Here is a 20,262-nt window from a genome sequence, read left to right as displayed (position 1 = left end):
ACCAGTGCATCTATTCATATTTGGTTCATGTCCTCATGTTTTTTCAGCTGTGAGGGCCAGAGATGGTCAGTACAGCTGCAGTACTAACTATAGTACAAATACAATGAGACCAAGAAAAGCATTATGAAGTCAAAACTTTGAGAAACTAAAGAGAACACCATGGAGAACAAGACCAGGAGCCAGACAAAGCCAAAAGGGAACTGCTGGAGGCAGGAGTAGGGTAAGCGGCAGGCTTCAGAGCACACTTTCAAGTGAACAGGAACAAGAAAGGCATTCTGCACCCCACTATCTGAAACCACTTTTCAACCTATCTAATGCCAAAAAGTGTTAGAGCTCAGTATTAAAAATTGTCATGACTTCTTACATTGTATAAACTCTCCTGGGCAGAGTCTGTCTTTCTATTTATCTCCAACTCCTTAAGTATCTTCATCAGACCTTTGGGATTTACTGTATTACAAATAACTTCTTACCATAACAGCAGATCCTATAGTGCTTCTTGTATATTATGGTTTGTACATCTTTATAGAGCAATTCTTGGTCATGGTGGCACCTACATTTCTGTGTAGCAATGTGTAGAAAAGTCATCATGGCTTATTTCTAATTCCTTTTCATTCATGTAAAAATATGTTGACAAATGTGATCATGTCATGCTGCTGCTGGCATCTTTTAAAGGAGTGGCTGCTTTTGTAGAAGATAATTTTAAACGTGATGCTTGCATAGCTATTAGTATATTTAATAGTTTTGATTTGTTTCCTAGAGATGGAGCCAGAGACATAATATAAATCTATTCGTATTAGGGTTTTATAAGACACTGTTGGTTTTTTTTTTTTTTCCTCCCATAATTGTTTTGAACCAGGTTCTTACCTTATACTCCTGAAAATAGGAATAGCTTGGTTACTAAAATATTTTTGTATTGTAACCCTACATTTTAATAACACTTTTCCTTGCTTATTAACCATCTATGAATTTTGCAGTGATTGACTATTGATATGTTAAGCTTTCAGTAGAGACTTTATATTCTACACTTCATGGATAAATAACCATGAAAATGGTATCCACATTGTAGTGAGTTTAAACTTGACAGGAGTTGCTTGTAAAGAATAGTGAGCAATTTCCAGGGAGGCACTAGGAACCAATGGGCTTCTTTCATAATTTCATTGACTAAAGTTTTCTCCTGAAACTGTAACCCTGCCTGGGTTTCATATTCTTTCTGTTGATCTTTTTTTTTTAATTGTCCCCCTTCTCTCCCCCCTCTCCCCCTGGTGCAAAAAAAGCCAAAATCAGCAGAAATCAGTGTATTTAAAAACTTAATACTAAATAAACTTTCACTTTGGGAGCTTTAGTCTTCCGCATACTAAACTTAATCCTTCTGTAAACTTTTTACCTTAATTTTATACAGGGTGCAGAAGCCATGGTTCTGGAGAGTGTTATGTTTGCCATTCTCGCAGAGAGAAATCTTGGCCCAAAGCTGTATGGAATCTTTCCACAAGGCCGATTAGAGGAATTCATTCCAGTGAGTCACTTCATGATTAATCAACAGGCTAGTAGCTGTAGAATGTTGTAATTGAACATGATTGGGGACTGTCTTTGGACTATATACAAAAACAGATGTGGGAATGAAATACTCGGTACTTGTAGTTGTTAGTCTTAATTTGTTGCTCTAACTAGACTTCCTCACTCTAATTATAAACTCGGGGGGGGGGGGGGGGGGGGCTGGCTATGTCCCTAAACATTTCTGCAGTTGAAAAAGATCATAATAAATATGGGATGAACTAAGCTTGAGAGCAGTCATTCTGTTAACAATCAAAAGAATGGCTCAGAAGGCACATTTATTTTCTTCAATGACTCCTCTAATGTATACACTGGACTTTGGGTTCATCTAGACTACGGAGAATGGTTGAAAATATATGAAAAGTCTGCGGGAATTTGCATATCTTCATCTGATCACACTTTCAAAGCATAGTTAAGACATGGCTTTTTCAGCGGAAACCCCACCCCTTTGTCGAAAAGCTGCGTAAACCTTCTTTTTTGAGGAAGAGCAGCTTTTCAACCGGGGGGGGGCTTTGCCAAAAAAGCGGCATCAGAGCTTTCGAAAGTGTGATCCGAAGAAGATATGCAAATTCCACGGGAATTTGAATATCTTCTTTCGACCATTCCCTGTGGTCTAGATGAGCCCTTTAAGTGGTGGGATTTGACCTTCTGACCATACAGAACAGAAGATCAGAGGCTACTAAATGAATAATTAATAGCTATTCTCACTTAAACTTCTTCCCAAACCATTATTGTGCTCAACCCTCATGAAACAGTTTTACTCTACTCTGTCATTTTAAAGCTGAGTGGTGATATTTGTTTCTCTGTCCTTATCAGTTCTTTCAAGTGTGCTTTATTTTATTACAGAGCAGAAAGTTAGACACGGAAGAATTAGGCTTACCTGATATATCTTCAGAAATTGCTGAGAAAATGGCCAGGTTTCATGCTATGAAAATGCCATTTAATAAAGAACCTAAATGGCTTTTTGGGACAATGGAAAAGTAAGTCTTCTCACTTTTTATTTTAAGTTTTTTATAAAATAGGTAAAAAAAAAGATAGCAGCCAATGACTATCTTAATGTGTAGAAGTCCAGCTGCTATTCAGAGTCCCTTCTATAATTTGACAAGTATTTTGTAGAGATAAAAGCTTTCTGTTTCTAAGCATCTTTATCTGAGGGAGCCCAGAAGACTTACTTAACTCTCCCCCCCCAGAAGCTTCTATTTGGTGTCTTGATTTTTGAAATATGTGGGGGGAGGGGTTAAATATTAAATTAAAGAAAAAGCTAAAAGTTCTCAACTGAAGTATAACTAATTCTGGACTTGGAATGTTAATATGTATTTAATCATAACATTTGTACCAAATTTAACTTAATTTTTTGGTTAGGTATCTAAATCAAGTACTGAGGATTAAATTTACTAGAGAATCCCGGATTAGAAAATTGAACAAAATCCTCAGTTACAATCTGCCACAGGAAATGAAAAGCCTAAGGTAAGATTTTTAGATTCTTTGCCACTGTTGTACGTTTAACTTCTGAATTATATATTCAGACTTCTGTGGTGGTAACACTTAAATAGTTATCGGAATTAAATAAACCTACAGGCCAAGAACTGATTCCTACAACCTCCACTGCTGATCCTTGTTGGAGCATGCTTGCGAACAGGTGTAATGATATACTGAGTTGATTGTAGTAGAGCCATACTAATGAGTGTCCTCATTTCTGTGCACTTAAATTCTCAGCCTACTTGCCACATTAAAATGTAGTTTTTGCCAGGAATACTATGAAACCTGGAGTTCATGCAAAAAACAAGTCTTATATTTAACTGGGTCTAGAAACATATTTTTTTTGTCTTAACTTTTTATTTGCCCTTTACTCTTTTTTCAGATCTATGCTTGAAGCTACTTCCTCACCAGTTGTCTTTTGCCACAATGACTGCCAGGAAGGTAGGATGGCATTACTTTGGAAATTTAGTTTCATACTGCAGTGTTAAGGAGTAGCCTTGGATTATTTCTTGTAGTTAACCATGCACACACAAAGCAAGAGTTTAAACCACAAAAACTGGATGGAGACTTGAGCTAAATGCTTGTCTTGTTTTAACTATAGGTAAGTGATGCTGCATAGTGAAAACATCATCACTTGGAACACTTACATTCAGATTTGATTCCCTAAAACATACACTATATGGACAAATTTTTCAGTGGCAAGCAGACTAAATGAATTTCTGTTAATCCTATAACTGGATTGTTTTACAAACTTTCTTGAACAAAATCTGAACTCTGAAACATTGAATTATGATGACGTGTTGAGTTGGGAGAAGATGCAGGGATTTGACAGACATGTTGCAAATTATATATAGGTATCCTGATGCCTTCATGTGTTACTTTCCTGTTTGTCAAAAGGAATGCCAGAATACTGGAGCAAACTTTAAAAAAACCAAAACTTTTTATTAATTCAGATGATACTACTTCAATAACCCCAGTAATTCTGCCACTTCATCTTTGTTTTCTCAAAACTCTTCTTTAGGTAACATCTTGCTTTTGGAAGGCAGAGAGGATTCTGAAAAACAAAAGCTAATGCTTATTGACTTTGAATACAGCAGCTATAATTACAGGTAAATTGTTCCAAACCTAGCAAGATTTTCCTGATGGGCAAGATTGGCACTTCTTTAAATAAACTATAATAAAAGGAAATAAGATTTTCTAAATCTAATCTTTTTCCAATAAGTTGTATTTCTGTACATTACATTGTGTCCTGCCTTTGATTCACCCAAACGTGCCTGAGGCTTTGAGTACAGGCTAAACTGGCAGTCTCATGGGTGCCTGCATCAGTGTATCTGAAATCTAATTCATCTGCAAAAATCTGAAAATCCAGAGGACTGCAGTTCAGTTCACACAGTGTTTGGCTTGTGGTGATGTGCTTCTTAGAAATGACTTTCCCCCCTAAATGGAGCAGAAAAGTGAATAAAAGCTCTTATTTAGAAAATACAAGAGATCTATTAACCAAAGTTGTGATCCTTAGTATTACACTTAAGTAATATCTAAAATCATTACTGCATAATTAAATACTCTGCTAAAATGACTTAGTTTTAATGTTAATCTTCTTAATTACATCCACTGTCCTGGTGGTTTTACCCAAACAGTTTCCTAGTAGTTTGCTTTCTTTTGAAATCAGTTGTTGCAGCAATCTTGCTCTAGCTCAGGAAGATCGAATTTTGTTACTCTGTTCGGCAGCTACTTCAAAGAACTCTTGCCCACATCCACCTACTAAGTTTAAAAAAAATGAGTTACTGGTGTTCTAAATGTATCCAAGTGCAGCACGAGCATCCACTTACTATACATGAACATCTGTGGAATTACAGAAAGTGCTAAATTAAACATAAGGGCTCCTGCTACTTGCTGCAACAGTAACTTCATGTTGCTTTCCCCCACCATTCCCCCAAGAGCTTGAACAGTCACAAACAGCTGGCTCTGGGAGGGCATGGGGAAGAGCAGGGGTTAATTGCAAATCAAGGGATTTGTGGCTCTGAAAGTGCTGGGAGGAAGGGAGAGGAGTAAAGTGCAGGACTCCAGTGTACTAGAGGTACATGGCAGGAGGAGGGCAGGTGGGATCTACAGGCCACAGGTAGAACCCCTGTGGACTGCCCACTGAGATGGAGGACTATGTGGTCCACTCACTATTTATGGTTGGCAATTACTGCTCTAAATGTACTACTCTACTAAACTTGATCACAACAAACGGAATTGAACTCATTATGCAGGTGGTGTATTAGCCACTTGTATAGAGGTAGGTTTTTATTTAATCAAGTTGTATCATCTCCTGCATTCCTTAAATGCTGGCAAATAATTCTGTTCTTCAATATCTTGGACCTCTGTGGTATTTTGAGTTAAGGTCACAGATTCTAGGCTGAGAAACTCCACACAAAGAGCAGTATCAAGTTCTCTTGCATGAACAATAAGAACATGGGTATTATTTCTAACTTTTTTTTTAAACACAAAAGGCTCGTTGATGCGTCTTGCATGATTTGCTTTTACTGCCAATTCTAGCCTCTGTTCTCATTGTGCTGTATAAAAAAATTAAATAACAGTCTTGAAATTTTAAACGAGCAAATATGTAAATATTATGGAAATTTGAGGAACTCTGCCCTAACTACTGAATCACTCCTTTTCAGAGGATTTGATGTTGCAAATCACTTCTGTGAATGGATGTATGACTACACTTATGAAAAATACCCATTCTTTAAAGCCAGTTTTTTTAAGTATCCCACAAGGATGCAACAGGTAAGTGCATAACATTGAATGTACTTTCAAAACTTTCATTGCTGTCAGTAGTTTTTCCAGGTAGAACACTTACCATGGTCATTCATTTGCAAAGTTTGTCCTGATGTTCCTCTGGTTTCAGCTATGGGTTGAGACCAAAAGCAAAATAGTTAGGCAGAATATCAAAATGGTATCTTTTGAACTAATGGGATACTGTCTTTATATACTAAATTATTTATTTGTTGATGAGGCATTCTTATTTTGATTCTCAGGCTTTGAAATGATCCAAAATGGTTAATACTCAAACTTTTAATCTTGGAGAAAACTGGACTTCTAAAACTTTTAGCATGTTAATATTAACCATTCTTGAATGTAGGACTTATGTTTGTGTTCTCATGATCGCTATTGTCTTTAGCTTCATTTTATCTCCAGTTACCTTGCTGCATTCCATAATGGATTTGAAAATCTAAGTAATGAAGACAAGTCCAAAATGGAAGAAGATATGTTGATAGAAGTCAATAGGTGACTATTTATTTATATTTACTGTAGTGAGTAAAATTTTGGCGTTTTGCATACAGTCCATCTGCTTAACATTTACATTTGTGTCTTTTATGAATTCTGTTTCTTGCATCACCTGAGAAATTTCTAGTTAGGATTTGCATTAAATAGATTTTTATGGTAAATGAATTCTTGTTCCATGTCAGAACTCTTAAGGTGCAGTGCAAATAGTAAACTTCAGAAATTTACTGGTGACACTGCACAAATTAAATTATGCTATGAAAAACTATAAGAAAATAGGTGTATTTTCCATCTTTTTGGGGATTAGTCAGTGGGAAACGAATGTCATGACATATAACTGCTTGGGACAAGAAGTGTGTGTGTGTGTGTGTGTGTGTGTGTGTGTGAGATTGATTTTGACTCTAGGTTGGCTAGGTAATGCAATTAATGTGGGATGCCAGCAGTGTGTCCTTCAATAAACATTTTGCTTTGTAACTTACAGGTTTGCCCTGGCATCTCACTTCTTCTGGGGCCTATGGTCCATTATACAAGCAAAGATTTCATCCATTGAGTTTGGATACATGGTATGTTTTTAAGAGTAAAATCTTAACCTTTCTCTTTATTAAAAGTACTCCTTACTCTTAATGTACACTAAGATTTAAACTTAGTGCTTCATTCTTAAGAGATTCACCTGCTTCCTACTCATTTGGCTTTTCTTGAGTGTAATTGTCCACCCTCCTGCATCATTATAATGAATAAGTGAAATGTGATACTACTGTTAATAAGATAACTAACTTCCACTTCTGTTCAATACTAGACAGAACATTAGCAGAAATATTTTTTTTAACACCAAACGATTAACGCTCCCAGACTCTTCCACCTATAGTTGAAAGTGTTGCAGCATCTGCCCTCCATAGTACTTGCCTTAACATGTAAACAGTGGATTCTTAGTTTTAATACTGTTGGTTCTGGAGCAGAAATTTTTTCCCCATAGCTTTCTTCTCAAACTTCTCTAGTAAGCTTCCTCTCTGGAACTAAGAATGGTAAAGATCTTAGTTTAGTTATAGGGAGAACTTGCTAATAAATGGTTTAGTACACTTGAACAGTATTATAGTATTGGCTGTAAGTCCTATTTTGTTGCTAAGGAAACTTACACTGACATGAATCTAGTACCCAAGAGTCAAGATGAGAAATGCTGCTAACCTGAGATGAGACTTGAATGTTGCTATTAAAGTTGCTTAAAGGGTCTCTTCCATTGCCCCCAAATGCTCTTGGAAGGTGAAGCCAGGAGAGTACAGAAATATTTAAAGCTATAGTCCTATTCGATAGTCTCTTAAGCTGCAGATAAGAATGTATGTACACCATGGCAGCACACAACTGACACTTTCTCAGGTAACTGATCATTTACTTCATTTTATTTAGGACTATGCACTCTCAAGATTTGATGCATACTTTGACCAGAAGAGGAAACTTAAAGTGTGAATATTGGAAGAATGGACAATCTTACTACTGTACTGTACAAAGAAAGCATCTGGACAGAACTTCCACTGTGCTTAGGCTACTGTATCTGTAATGAAGGCTTCAGTGGGTTCCAGGTTTTTTTGGAATGCAGATATACAATTGTGAAGACTCTACAAAAATCACTTGGTTTATTTGTTTACAGTTAAGAGAGTTTTGGAATGAGATTGGGAGGCAAAAGTATAATACAGCAGTGCAATATCTTGAAATCCTTTTAATCAAAAGGGTATTTTATATTATGGGGAAGCTTACAGTTTGTGGAATACCCACCTGCATCAAGAGCAAACAGTGTTACTGTTGGTACTTAATTTTTTATTTTTAGGGGTTGTATTGATATACTGGTGAATGTTATGTGACGGAAGACTTGTAGATGCATTGTAGACACTACTGGTCAATGGGAAGATCATTTGTGTCTGAAGACAATTGTTATACTGTGAAGCTGGCTGAAAGGCCTTACTGTGAGTTATTTGTATTAGCCTCATGTCCCTGAACATTGTCTCAAACAGCAAAGTGGTTAAAGGACACTAAAGCAATTTGCTGTCAAGTGCCATCTAAATATAGATGAATGTAGTTGTCATGTACATGTCTTTGTAGAATGAAATACAGATGAATCTTAAACTGGAAATTTCAAAGAGATTTGGGATGATGAGCTTATTCATTTTCACATCCTTCACCAAGAACATGCTTTTATTGGTCAGCCTGGCTATATAGCAGTGCTATACAATGTGCTGTATATGAAGCTCTCCAGGCTTGGCAACACTAGGATGAGTGCCTTGAATTACTCTAACCCCTCAATGGCATTAACAATCCTCCAGACTGGAGCCAGCCCTTTTCCTTAACTTGGGAGGTAGTAGCACACTATCAGTTTTAAGGAAGTTGTGTGAGGATGAAGGGAAATATTTGGAAGATCATCCCCTTTCCCTCAGAGCATGAAGAGAAGGGAGACAATTTTTTGACCAATTGAGGCATATAGTTGGCTTGTTGGGGCACTTTTTTAGTCTCCAACTTCCATCTTGTTCCAGCAGTCCAGTAGAGTGTGAAATGTTAACATGATGTTGAAAGATAGATATCTATATATGTCCTGTGAAATCTACAGCAGATATGTAAACATTCTCTGGAGAAATCTTTGGATTTTTTTTTTTTAATTTACTTTGGCCATTGTTATATTTGTGTTTGTGCTTTCTGGCAAGACATACTATATTACAATAAATTTTTTTAAATATTACCCTTACAGGCATGTGTGGAGGATAGTGTATCAGTACTTGAATGTGCCATGTGTCTGCTATACAGTGTGACTTCCAGTTGCCATTTCTGATTCTTTAGAGGGGCAGTTTGCAAATACTTTGAATTTGTAATCTCTTTAATTCAGTGGCTTTGGTTTTTGAAGTTGATGTTACTCCATAGAAATCCTACTCTTATTTTTAGCAATGAAAAATGAGTGCTGATTATCTGGGATTGACTCTCTAAGATCATATCCACTTTCAATTTCTCACCTTTATTAGCCTGCCCACAAAGATAGACTGGCTTAAATTGTCTAGTGAATCAGTCCAATCTGTGGCATTCCTTCCATGTAAAAGCTGAACATGATCCTCTCAACTTATTGTATATACTAGCAAACTTGAGTAGAAAATAGATGCACACTTGTGTGGCTTCTTAATTTTGTAACTAATTAGACAGTTTTTTCTTATGTGTAAAATCTCTCCCTTCCATGCTTTAGCAACCTAACATTTGTACAGAAATGTTAATGTGAAACAAATTGAGGCAAACATTCTAAATGTAGGAGAATGATCAAGTAGTAATGAACCTTAAACTATGCTGAAGGAGAAAAAGCAAAGATCCTTTTGGGTGAATGCAATGATAATTTTCAACTGTAGATACTTATTATGTGGGCTAAGTAATCAAACTCATTAAGGTAAATTTTGACAGCACAATTGGGTTTGTAAGCATTACACCAATAACACTTTCAGCATTGGACCTTTAATTACAACATGGAATTGAGGTGGTTTGCCAGTCAATAGAAGACCTTTCTAGTTGCCATAACATGCCAACTAACCTTTAGCAATACATGTACACTATGCTTACACCACACCTGAAATGTACTTATTCCATGGGAATACCAGTGCAATTTATTATACTTGGGATTGTCTCACATTCACCTAAATGCAGAGTGAGACCTATAGTTCATTTTCCAGAGACATTCCTCATGCGACAGTTACTCGCAGCATGCAGTTCACTGAACACTATAGAATTCTCTGTTAACCTCCCCCCTCAAATAGCTTCAGTGGAGGGGAAATGTTGATCCTTCTATACAATGTATGTACCCCTTTCTAATAAATTAAAAGGACTAGTAGAATTTTCAGGTGTTTGCTTTTGGCTTTACTGTTCCCATTGAAGTCCATGAATTTCTGAAAATCTCCCTAACTGTTCAAATAACCCAACAAGGACAAATTTACCTTCCTTCTTTGAACTGCTCTGGTTAATAGCATATAGGAGAACAAAGTCACTGAGTGACTTAGTATAACAGAAAAAAGACCTATGGTTCTCTATTTCCTAGAAATAGGAACTAATATTGATGAAAACTCTAGTGCAGACTTGCTTCTAGCATTCTTGATCACCAGCTTCAGAGGGGTAGCTGAGCTTCAAGGGGTAGCCAAGTTAGTCTGTTACAGAAAACAACAAATTGTCTGGTAGCGCTTTAAAGACTAACAAAACATGTAGATGGTATCATGAGCTTTCATGGCCACAGCCCACTTCTTCAGCTGACCCGAGTTAATCTGTAACTGGAAAAACTTAAACAACAAATAGTCTTGTAGCATCTTAGAGACTAACAACATGTAAATGGTATCATGAGCTTTGATAGACACAACCCACTTCTTTAGATAGAATTTATGTGAATGTTTTAATACAACTCTCTGCTCCAAGCAGGACCAACCCCAACTACATTATCCCAGTCAGGGCTTTGTCAAGCCTGTCTTAAACCTCCTATGGATGGAGATTTCACCACCTACACAACTCACTCCAGTGATTCACCACTCTCCTAGTGAAACCGTTACAGTACGTCTACACAGCAGGGCTAAAGTCAAATTATAGGCTATGCAACTTCAGCTACATCACTTGATGGTAGCTGAAGTTAAAAATAGCTTAATGTGGTTTTTGGTGCAGTCTACACAGCATTGACTCCTTGTGAAATGGTTACCATGAGTCAGTAAGAAGTCTTCCACCTAGACACTATTTCAAAATCAAGTCTGGTAGTGTAGATGTGCACTGTTACTTTGGAATAACATGTTATCCCGAAATAGCTTTCTATGCATTTTAACAGCATGCCTGTTATTTTGAAATACACTTGAAATAATGGGCTGCTTGTTGCGCGAAGATTAAAGAAGATGCCAGAAATTTATTTTGAAATTTGGTTGTGTAGACAGTGCCAGATTTTCAAATTAGCTATTTCAAAATAGGCTATGCCATTTGCATAGCTCAAAGTGTGTAGCTTATTTTGAGGTATGTGCTACTGTGTAGAAGCGCCCCAAGTGACATGATCTCTTCCATTCCAGCTTGAAACCCTGTCTCCTTGTTCTCTCATATGCCACAAATGAAAATAGCCTGACTCCATCCTTGAAAACCCCTCATCTCCTTCCCCCTCCCCCTTCAGATAGTTGGAGGTGACTTATTAAATCCTCCTTCCCGTACCCCATTCTTTTCTGCAGACTAAATGAGCCCAATTCCCTCAACCGTTCCTCACAGTCATGTTCCCCAGCCCCCTAATCATTTTTGTTACCCTCCAAACTTTGGACACTCAAACTTGTTCACATCCTTTCTGTAGTGTGGGGGACTGGGTGCAATGCTAGAGATGTGGCCTCACCAGAGCTGACTAGATGGGAGTAATCACCTCCTTAATCTGCTGCCAATGCTCCTGTTAATGCAGCCCAATATGCTATTTGTATTCTTGGCAACAAGGGTATGCTATTGACTCATATCCAGCTTCTCATCCACTGTAATCCTCTAGTCCGTTTTTGTAGGAATGCCATTTCATTCCTAGCCTGTAACAGTGCTTGGGATTGTTATGTCCTAAGTGCAGAACTCTGCACTTGTCCTTGTTGAAACTCATCAGATTTCTTTGGGCCCAATCCTCTAATTTGTCTAGGTCACTCTGGACCCTATCCCTACTCTCCGGTTTAATCTACTTTTCCCTCTAGCTTATAGTCATCCACTAACTAGCTGAGGGTGCAATCCAACCTGTCATCCCAATCATTAAGATGTTGAACAAAACTGGTTCTGTGACCAATCCCTGGGGCACTCCACTTGATACCAGATGCCTGTTAGACATCATGCCATTGTCCACTACCCATTGAGCCCAATGATCTAGCTAACCTTCTATCCCGCTATAGACCATCAAATCCATGCTACTTTAATTGCTGGCAAGACTACTGAAAGACCATAAAGCTTTGCTAAAATCAAGGTGTATCATGTCCACTACCTTCCCCAAGCCACAGAACCAGTTTATATCATCCTAGAAGGCAATTAAGTTGAGCATGCAAGACTTGACTTTGGTGAATACATGTTATTCCTGTTGATCATCTTCTCCAAGTGCTTCAAAATGGATTCCTTGAGGACTTGCTCCATGATTTCCAGGTTTGAGGTGAGGCTGATTGGCTTGTCATTCCGCAGAGTAGTCTTCCATTTTTATCGTGTGTGTGTGTGTGGGGGGGGGGGTACAGGAAGTGCAGGAGCTAAGAAGAACTGACTCCTCAATTTGACTGGGATGTCAGGTGGCATCCAAAGGCATCAATCTAAAAAAGGCAAAGCAATTTTTCAGGAAGACTAGAATTATAGGACCAGCAGCTAATTGTAAATGTATTTTTCCTTTCCCATTCCAGCAAGCCAGGGCATGCGCTACTCTCTCTCAAGCACAGGAGAGCTATTTATAAAAAAGTGAAAATAAAGTTGGCTACGCAGTTCGACAGGAGCAGTCAGTCAAAGTAAGGTTGATGATACTTTCTTCAGCATAGCAGGAAGTGGGGGGAGGAGGCATTATTTCCTGTCCCTTACAGAGACAATAAGGCTTTCAGGGATTCAACTCCTGAAAGATCACTGAGGAAGCATTGACAGCTCTCAGTGTACAGGATGTAGTTGGGATCATCTGTCATGCCAGACTGAATCCATGTGAAGCAGTAAATGAAGCAGTTCACCAGAGATGGATAAATAGCCCTAATGCTTCCAGAGTGAAATAGAACAAAGAAGTGCACTTACAGGGCCCTGGCATTGCATAGTAAGGAGCTACTGTAATAACTATCCAGGCAACAAAGCTGATCTGTAGCCAACTGCCTATTTGTTTCTCCAGATATGAAGCTGATTTTATTATGGGTCTGATTTTGAATATCCATATCTCCCACTAAGTATTAAGTGTGATTCCATTATCATACACAAACAGGGAAAGACTCTCCCCCATCCATCATAGAATAATACTCCTTAGACAATCATTTCCCATTTCATATGTGTGCAACTGGTTATTCCTACATGGAATACTTTGCATTTGTCCTTATTGAATTTCATCCTATTTACTTCAGACCATTTCTCCAGTTTGTCCAGATAATTTTGAATTATGACCCTATCGTCCAAAGTACTTGCAATCCTTCCTAGTTTGGTATCATCACAGACTTTATAAGTGTATTCTCTGTGCCATTATCTAAATCATCGATGAAGATATCAAACAGAACTGGACCAAGGACTGATCCCTGCAGAATCTCACTTGTCATGCCCTTCCAGCATGTCTGTGAACCGCTTATAACTAACTACCCCTTGAGAAATGGTGTCCAATCAGTTATGCACCCAGGTTATAGTAACTTCCTCTAGGTCAGGAGCAGGCAATAATTTTCTTAGGGGGAGAGGCGGGGGGGACTTCATGAGTTTTGGTATATGGACACAGCCCATCTCTGGGCCCCCAGAAGGGGTGGGGCCTCGGGCAGAAAGGGTGGGGCTAAGGGCTACAGAGAGAGTATGTGAGTGTGAAAAACAGGGACTTTGTGTATGAGACACAGACTTTGTGAAACAGATTGAGTGTGTGTCACAGACTGGGAGGGGTGCGACAGTGGCACAGAGAGTGTGTGTGCTGGCTGCTGCTGGGTAAGTTTCTGAGGGAAGCCACATGCTATTTCTAAATCTGTCCTGCTCTGTCTCCCCCCTCCTCTGCTCTGCACTCCTCTGAGTCACTTACCATCCACGCTCCAGACTAGGGATGTTACATTTTGATTAATCAAGTAGTTGATGGAATTTCCATCAACTACTTCATTAGTCGATAAGGGGGCACTCGCTATCCTGTTGCGCCTCTTCTTTTGAAATGTACAAAGAGCCACCGAGGCGCAGCAGTCAGGGCCCCACGTGAGTGGGGACTGCTTCGGTCCCCGTTTGCACAGGTTCCCTGCTGCACCTCTTCCTTTGGTTCCCCACTGCACCTCTTCCTTCCTTTCCTTCCTCTTGCTTCCTTCCATTTCAAAGGGAGCGGCACAGCAGACAGGACCCCGCACGAGCAGGGACTGCTTCGGTCCCCATTCGCACGGGTTCCCCACTGCGCCATTTCAAAGGCAGAGGCACAGCGGGGTAGCCAGCGCCCCCTTATCGACAGAGTTACGTACAATTCAGATTTTTAAATTGTGTAGCAAAGCTCAAGCTACTTGTGTAAGTCTATTTAAAATCATGATTGGCTCAGTGTCTATAACTTTTCCCATTTCCTCCTCAGTCAAGCACCCATCTCACCAGAGGCACTGACAGCCATGCCAGACCCCTGAGCAAGGCGAGAGGGGCTCTGTGCTAGGGCTGGGCCTCAGGCAGAAGGGGTGGGGCTGGGGCAACCAGCTTTCTGTGCCACCTGGACTGCACCATGCCACCCCCTCTAACCCTTAGAGCTTCCCAGAGCATGCAGAGTGGCGTTCCAGCTGTGATTTTAAAGGGCCCAAGACTCTGGGCACTGCTGCTTACACAGTAGCAGCAGCTAGGAACTCCGGGTCTTTATTAGAATCGCTAAGCCCAGGACAGTTGCCTCCTTTCTCCTCCCCTCCCCTCCCCCCATCTCAGGTCAGCGAGCCTGAATCCTGCTCCCCCAGGAAGGATTTGAGCAATAGGCCTTGTAGCATGCCCAGACATTCCATAAATTTGGTCCTTGTCAGCTCAATGAGCGTAGAAAGTTGCAGAACTGAAGATCACTTACTTAAAAGGCCTGGCCACCAGCACTAGGCACGTCTACAGGATTGCAATACCAGCAGCTAGTGGCTTCTACCAGGAGCTGAGCCTTAGTGCACTAGATGCTGCACAACTACATAGGAAGAGACAGGTCTTCCCCAAAGAGTTCACAGTAGGGACAAAGGGTGCAGGAAAGGGAGTGTGATAAATCTCCATTTTACAGCAGACAAATGGGGAGAATGTGACATGCCCACAGTTGCATGGGATGTCAGTGGGAGAGCAAGTAACTGAATGCAGATCTCCTTTGTCCACTCTAGTGCTTTAGAGTTGAAACCACCAAGGGTACATAGGCATTATAACACTGAGCATCATGGCACCTCACATTTAGGTACCTGCCAAATGACAGGAGCAACAGTGTGATCCACAAATCCAATACATGGGAAGAAATAGGTGCCTTAGACAACCAAATTCAGTGATGAATCCAGCTCATGTGCCACCTGAGACACATGGCATATAGACTCAGAAGAAGGTGCCTTAGGGTATGTCTACATTGCATTCCTCTTTCAAGAGAAGAATGCAAATGCAGCCGAGCGAAATTACAAATGAAGCGCAGATTTGAATTTCCCGTGCTTCATTTGCATAATCACGTCCGGCCACTATTTCAAAATACCCTATTTCGAGATAAAAAAATGCTGTGTAGACGCGGTTATTTTGAAAGAAACGCCTTTCGAAATAACTCTTAACTCCTTAAAAAATGAGGTTTAATGGTTATTTTGCTCCCAGCCCAGTCCGGCGCCCCCCCTAGCCTGGTGCCATGCAAATGCCCCCTTCCTGTCCCCCCTTCACTAGACTCTGCCGCACTCCACACTACTCCACCAGATGCGGCAGGGGAAAATTGTCCCTGACGGGCTTCCGTCCCAGGGAAACAGGAAATACCAGACATTGCACATGTCCAGTATTTCCTGTTTTTTTACCAGACAGAGCCCGCAAATACCCGACTGGGTGAACACTGGACACCTAGCAACCCTACAGCAGTAGGCCAAATGCAAATTTAAGATCCATACCAACAAAGTACCTAATTCTAAGTATGTGAGGAATCTCATTGAACAAGGACAGAAGCAATAGCCAGGAAAAGGGACTTGCCCCAAATCACACACGAGGTTTGCGACAGGATCTAGGGTTGCCAGGCATTCGGTATGGGCCCGGACAGTCCAGTATTTGCAGCCTCTGTCTGGTAAAAAAGCCAGAAAATACTGGACATGTAAAATGTCCAGTATTTTCTGTTTTTTTTAGACGGAAGACCACTTGGAATAGTCCCCCTCTGCCGTGTCTGGTGGGGGCGGGGAGAGTGATGAGCATGGGGATTTAAAGGTGCAGTGCCTCTTTCTTTTGTGCCTTTTTTTTTTTTTTGCTCAACAACTTTGGTCCCGTTTTTTGCTCAACCAATTTTTTTCCCGCCATGTTCGATATTTTTTTTTAAGTATCTGGCAACCCTAACAGGATCAAGAACACTCTTGAGTTCCTGTCTAGTGACCTCAGCATTGGACTACACCTCTTCTCAAAGAACTCTGCTGAACACTATTTCTGTACCTAATGCCTGCCAGAAGATCACTTTTATTCATTCCCTTCATCCAGAGGCGTAGCAAGGGTGTTATGTGCCCGGGAACAAAAGCAAAATTTGCACACACCCCTGTGAGGCCCCGAATATAGCTCACAGCTAAGCCTGACCCTGACCCTGAAAGGAGGCAGGGGGGGACTTGTACTGCATCTTCCACAGTCCCCTCCAGTTTGAATCCGGGTCCCCGCACTCACTAACTCACTGGCAGAGATGGAGGAGTGTGAGGCTGGGGGGCAGAGAGGATGGGGAGGAGGCTCCAGCTGGCAGCGGTGGGCGAAGGAGGAGCAGGCGAGCTGATGGATGACAGAGAGAGTGGAGGGGAACTAAATTGGTGCCCCCCTAGCATGGCGCCCGGGGGCAACTGCCCTCCCCTGGCCCTCCTCGCTATGATCCTGCCTTCATCTGATGGCTGATGTTTGGTAGTTACTGGATTTTATCATTAGAGATTTCCCTGGGATAAAGACAGGCTGGTCAGTGTGACTGGAGCGCTAAAGAGAACATTTTGCTAAGATTTTCATTTTTTGGCAGCATTTTATTGTTTACATGAATTAATGATACTGATACTGGGCTTGCTTAACTGGTCCGTTTGAAGGACAGTCTTCTGGATCTGCATCGATGCACAGGAGTCTGGGTTTGTTTGTTGGCTTCCAAGCAGGACCTGGGCAATTTTCCCTGTTCAAGAGTGTGATGGAACATTTGAACTATTCAAGGTTATAGAAACTCCTGAAACAATCTCAGCCTTTTTGCCAGAGAAGGGCTGACTGCTAATGCCAGCTGAGCCTGGAGATTTGCCAGCTGGAAAGGCCTCTATGACATTTTGAACTTTGATGATATCCACTTCCAACTGCACTTTGTGTCCTTTTTCCTTCTAACTGTTATGGTCTCAAAAAACTGACTATCATTGTTATTGGTGAGAGCCTGAGAATAAATACAGATTTTCAGAGAACTTTAAAAACTTACATCTCTGATGTTGATTATTTGTAATTATGTTTTTTATTTGTTTTCCATAATGATTGTGAGTCTGACAGTTGGCTATTACCAGGATGATGTATTTTTGAAAGCATGTGGCCAGCTTTATTTCCATATTCAAAATACTTGTGTTCTGTGCAGGAGAGAGCTGTTTGTGGCACAAATGTGAGGCTGCAGCTGAATTTCTGCAGTTTGATCCGGGATTTCCTGAGATGCACCAAAGATCTATTGTGAAGGAAATTTTAATTTCATTTCTCAGATCAGTCGTGCAGCTGAAAGGGTTGTGCTCTGTATGGATGTATTACTTTTTGTCTAAACAGCGCTTGAGGAACACTAGGACCCAGGGGAATTCCTCTCCTACACAGAGTTGAAAGAGGCCACCTGAACCCTTTGAACCTGAATCACTGCAGATTTCTGTGCTGCATACATGCCTAATATAGAGAGGCTTAAAATGAGAGGGTAGCGTATTCAGGAAAAGAGTTGCTAGAGGGGCTCTCCAGTTTACTTGGTAGGCTTGGGTAGATCTTGGAGTATAGCCCTCTCTCTGTATGTGATTTTGTTTATGTATATTCTGCTTTTCTTAAAGAAGTGACCAACTCAGGAATTCTGAGTCTGGCTTCCTTTGTGCAGTGATAGCTAGTGCTAATGAACAAGGACTCTTGGAGAAGATGGCTTCCTTTTATGGAAGGGGATTACTTTACAGTTCATGCTGTTTTGTGTAAGGCCACTGGCTGTAAGCTCTCTGGTGGCTGTGATTTCCTGACTCCATAAATGATGCCTCTGACCTTGTGTGTATTGCTGAGGTCTGACTGGATGTCCCTGCAGACTTCTGCTAGCCTAGAAGTGTCTCTGTTCAGCTGGCCCTACAGGAAAGTCAAGGCTGACTGGAAGATGTAGCTAATCATGTAGTTTTCCCCTCTGAGACTGGGTTTGTTTGAGTCCTGTGTGTGAGTCTCAAAATGGGAATAGTGCTAGATAGTTGACTGTGCTATAACTCCCCCTCCCTGGCGGCAGATCTGGCTCTTGTCTGAACTGGGTATGGAGTCACCAGCCCTAACCAACTTCAGTGTGACCACAGAAAGGTGGTTGTAGGATAGGGCTAGGCAACATACAGCCCACGGGCCAGATGTGGCCCTCCAAGTCCTCGGATCCAGCCTGTGGATGCAGGAGGGAACTCAGGCAGGGTCCCTGCCTGCCCCGTCCCCTCCATGCTGCTCAGAAAAGTGGCTGCTGGGCACTGTTTATCTTTCAACAGCTGCGAGCCCACAGGAGAGGGGGAAGAGGCTTCACGTGGTGCCCCCTCCCCCAGCACGATTCCATTGGCCAATTTCCAGCCAATGGGAGCAGCCAGTTTGAAGAAGCAAAGCAAAGCACCATTCCCCTGTCACAGCTATTCACAGATCCACATGGCACCTACAAGGCCAGGGCAGGGAAGTGACCTGCTTGAGAAACCTGTTGGACTGCTAGCCAGGAGTTGCCCAGATAAGTCTCTCTGCCAGAACCTGTCTCTGGTGCTCCAGTTCCTCCTTCCCCCAATCCTCTGTCCCCCTCCTGTACCCATATCCCCTTTCAGACCCTGAACCCCAGTCTCCTGCCCCAGGTCACAAATGCCTCCTTTATTCAAACTCCTTCCCAGAGCCCGCACCCGCTCCTGAACACCAGTCCCTTACTGCAAGCTCCCATCTGCACGTCCTCCAAAATATTATGGAAGAGTGCAGCCTTTGACCACTTTCCAAATTCTTGGAGTGGCTCCCCAGCAAAAATTATTGCCCACCGCTGTTCTCGGCTGACCTGGTATTTTATGCTGTGAGGACAATGGCAGGTGTGTACAAGGTGACTTCTCTCTATGTATGAATAGGACTAAATTCTGGCTGTCTTTCTTGTTGGGGTTTAAGAATGAGCAGCAGGAGATGAGGATTACACTATAAGCTTAGCCTAGTTTTCTTTTGCTTGCTAGCGCAGGACACCCTCCTCCCCGCTCCTATCAATATGGAGGACGTATTTATCATTCTGTCCTCAGAGGGTCAAACAAGGGTGAAAAAACACACAGAATGCCACATTTCTTTGTAGTGGCTTAATCCTCAAGGGGTTTCAGGATAAAATACCATGTGCCTGAAATGGAGTCACCTTAGGTGCTGGAGAAAGGAGGAACAGCCAATGGTGCAGTGCTAAATGGCTGTACCAATCTGGAATATCCCTTCTAGTCTCATGCTATGCAGGTGTGGAAGATACCATTATAAGAACAAAATGACATGCTCTATGCAATAAATTGCTGGAATTCCATTCTGACTCCAGTATTCACTTCTGGGGTGTTTAGTCTTCTTCTACCAATGTGTCTGTATATGAGTTTTCTACCTCCTGGTCCACTCAATCTGATTTTGTCTCTGCCACTTTTGTAGGGTGGAAAGACTGTGTGAAATACAGTTCTGTAGCAATAGCACGTATAGCAAAGAAAAGAGCAGCATAATAGATTTACCTTCTTCAGGAAAAGATTAAAGGGGCTTTATGTTTGAAGTCTGATAGGTATGGAAATTCATCTTAGTGTGATAGCCGCAATACCTCTACTCTAATAAAATAAAATAAAATAAAATAGTTGTTCCCAAACTCTTCCAAGGAGCACTACCTGGTGAAGTTGGTTGAATGCTAATTTTTTTTCTTGGACGGAAAGAATTGTGTAAATTTCCTGTAGGATTTTTGGTTTT

General features: G+C 41.1%; 1 protein-coding gene across 2 annotated transcripts in view; it reads left to right on the top strand.

Moving 5' to 3' along the window:
- Window positions 1–9,031, top strand: part of CHKA (choline kinase alpha) — a 33,566-nt gene extending 24,535 nt beyond the window's left edge. For both annotated transcript variants that reach the window (XM_075928306.1, XM_075928307.1), the window contains exons 4-12: window positions 1,400–1,513; window positions 2,398–2,531; window positions 2,914–3,018; window positions 3,413–3,471; window positions 4,052–4,139; window positions 5,697–5,805; window positions 6,200–6,306; window positions 6,785–6,866; window positions 7,705–9,031. In XM_075928306.1, coding sequence (XP_075784421.1) covers window positions 1,400–1,513; window positions 2,398–2,531; window positions 2,914–3,018; window positions 3,413–3,471; window positions 4,052–4,139; window positions 5,697–5,805; window positions 6,200–6,306; window positions 6,785–6,866; window positions 7,705–7,764 — 858 coding nt within the window. In that variant the 3' untranslated portion in view covers window positions 7,765–9,031. The remainder of the gene's footprint in view (window positions 1–1,399; window positions 1,514–2,397; window positions 2,532–2,913; window positions 3,019–3,412; window positions 3,472–4,051; window positions 4,140–5,696; window positions 5,806–6,199; window positions 6,307–6,784; window positions 6,867–7,704) is intronic.
- Window positions 9,032–20,262: the final 11,231 nt, after the last annotated feature.

Source organism: Pelodiscus sinensis, chromosome 4, assembly GCF_049634645.1.
Source record: "Pelodiscus sinensis isolate JC-2024 chromosome 4, ASM4963464v1, whole genome shotgun sequence".
Classification (NCBI taxonomy): domain Eukaryota; kingdom Metazoa; phylum Chordata; order Testudines; family Trionychidae; genus Pelodiscus; species Pelodiscus sinensis.
Note: the sequence above shows the minus strand (reverse complement) of the source record. Positions and strands in the feature narration are given on the sequence as shown.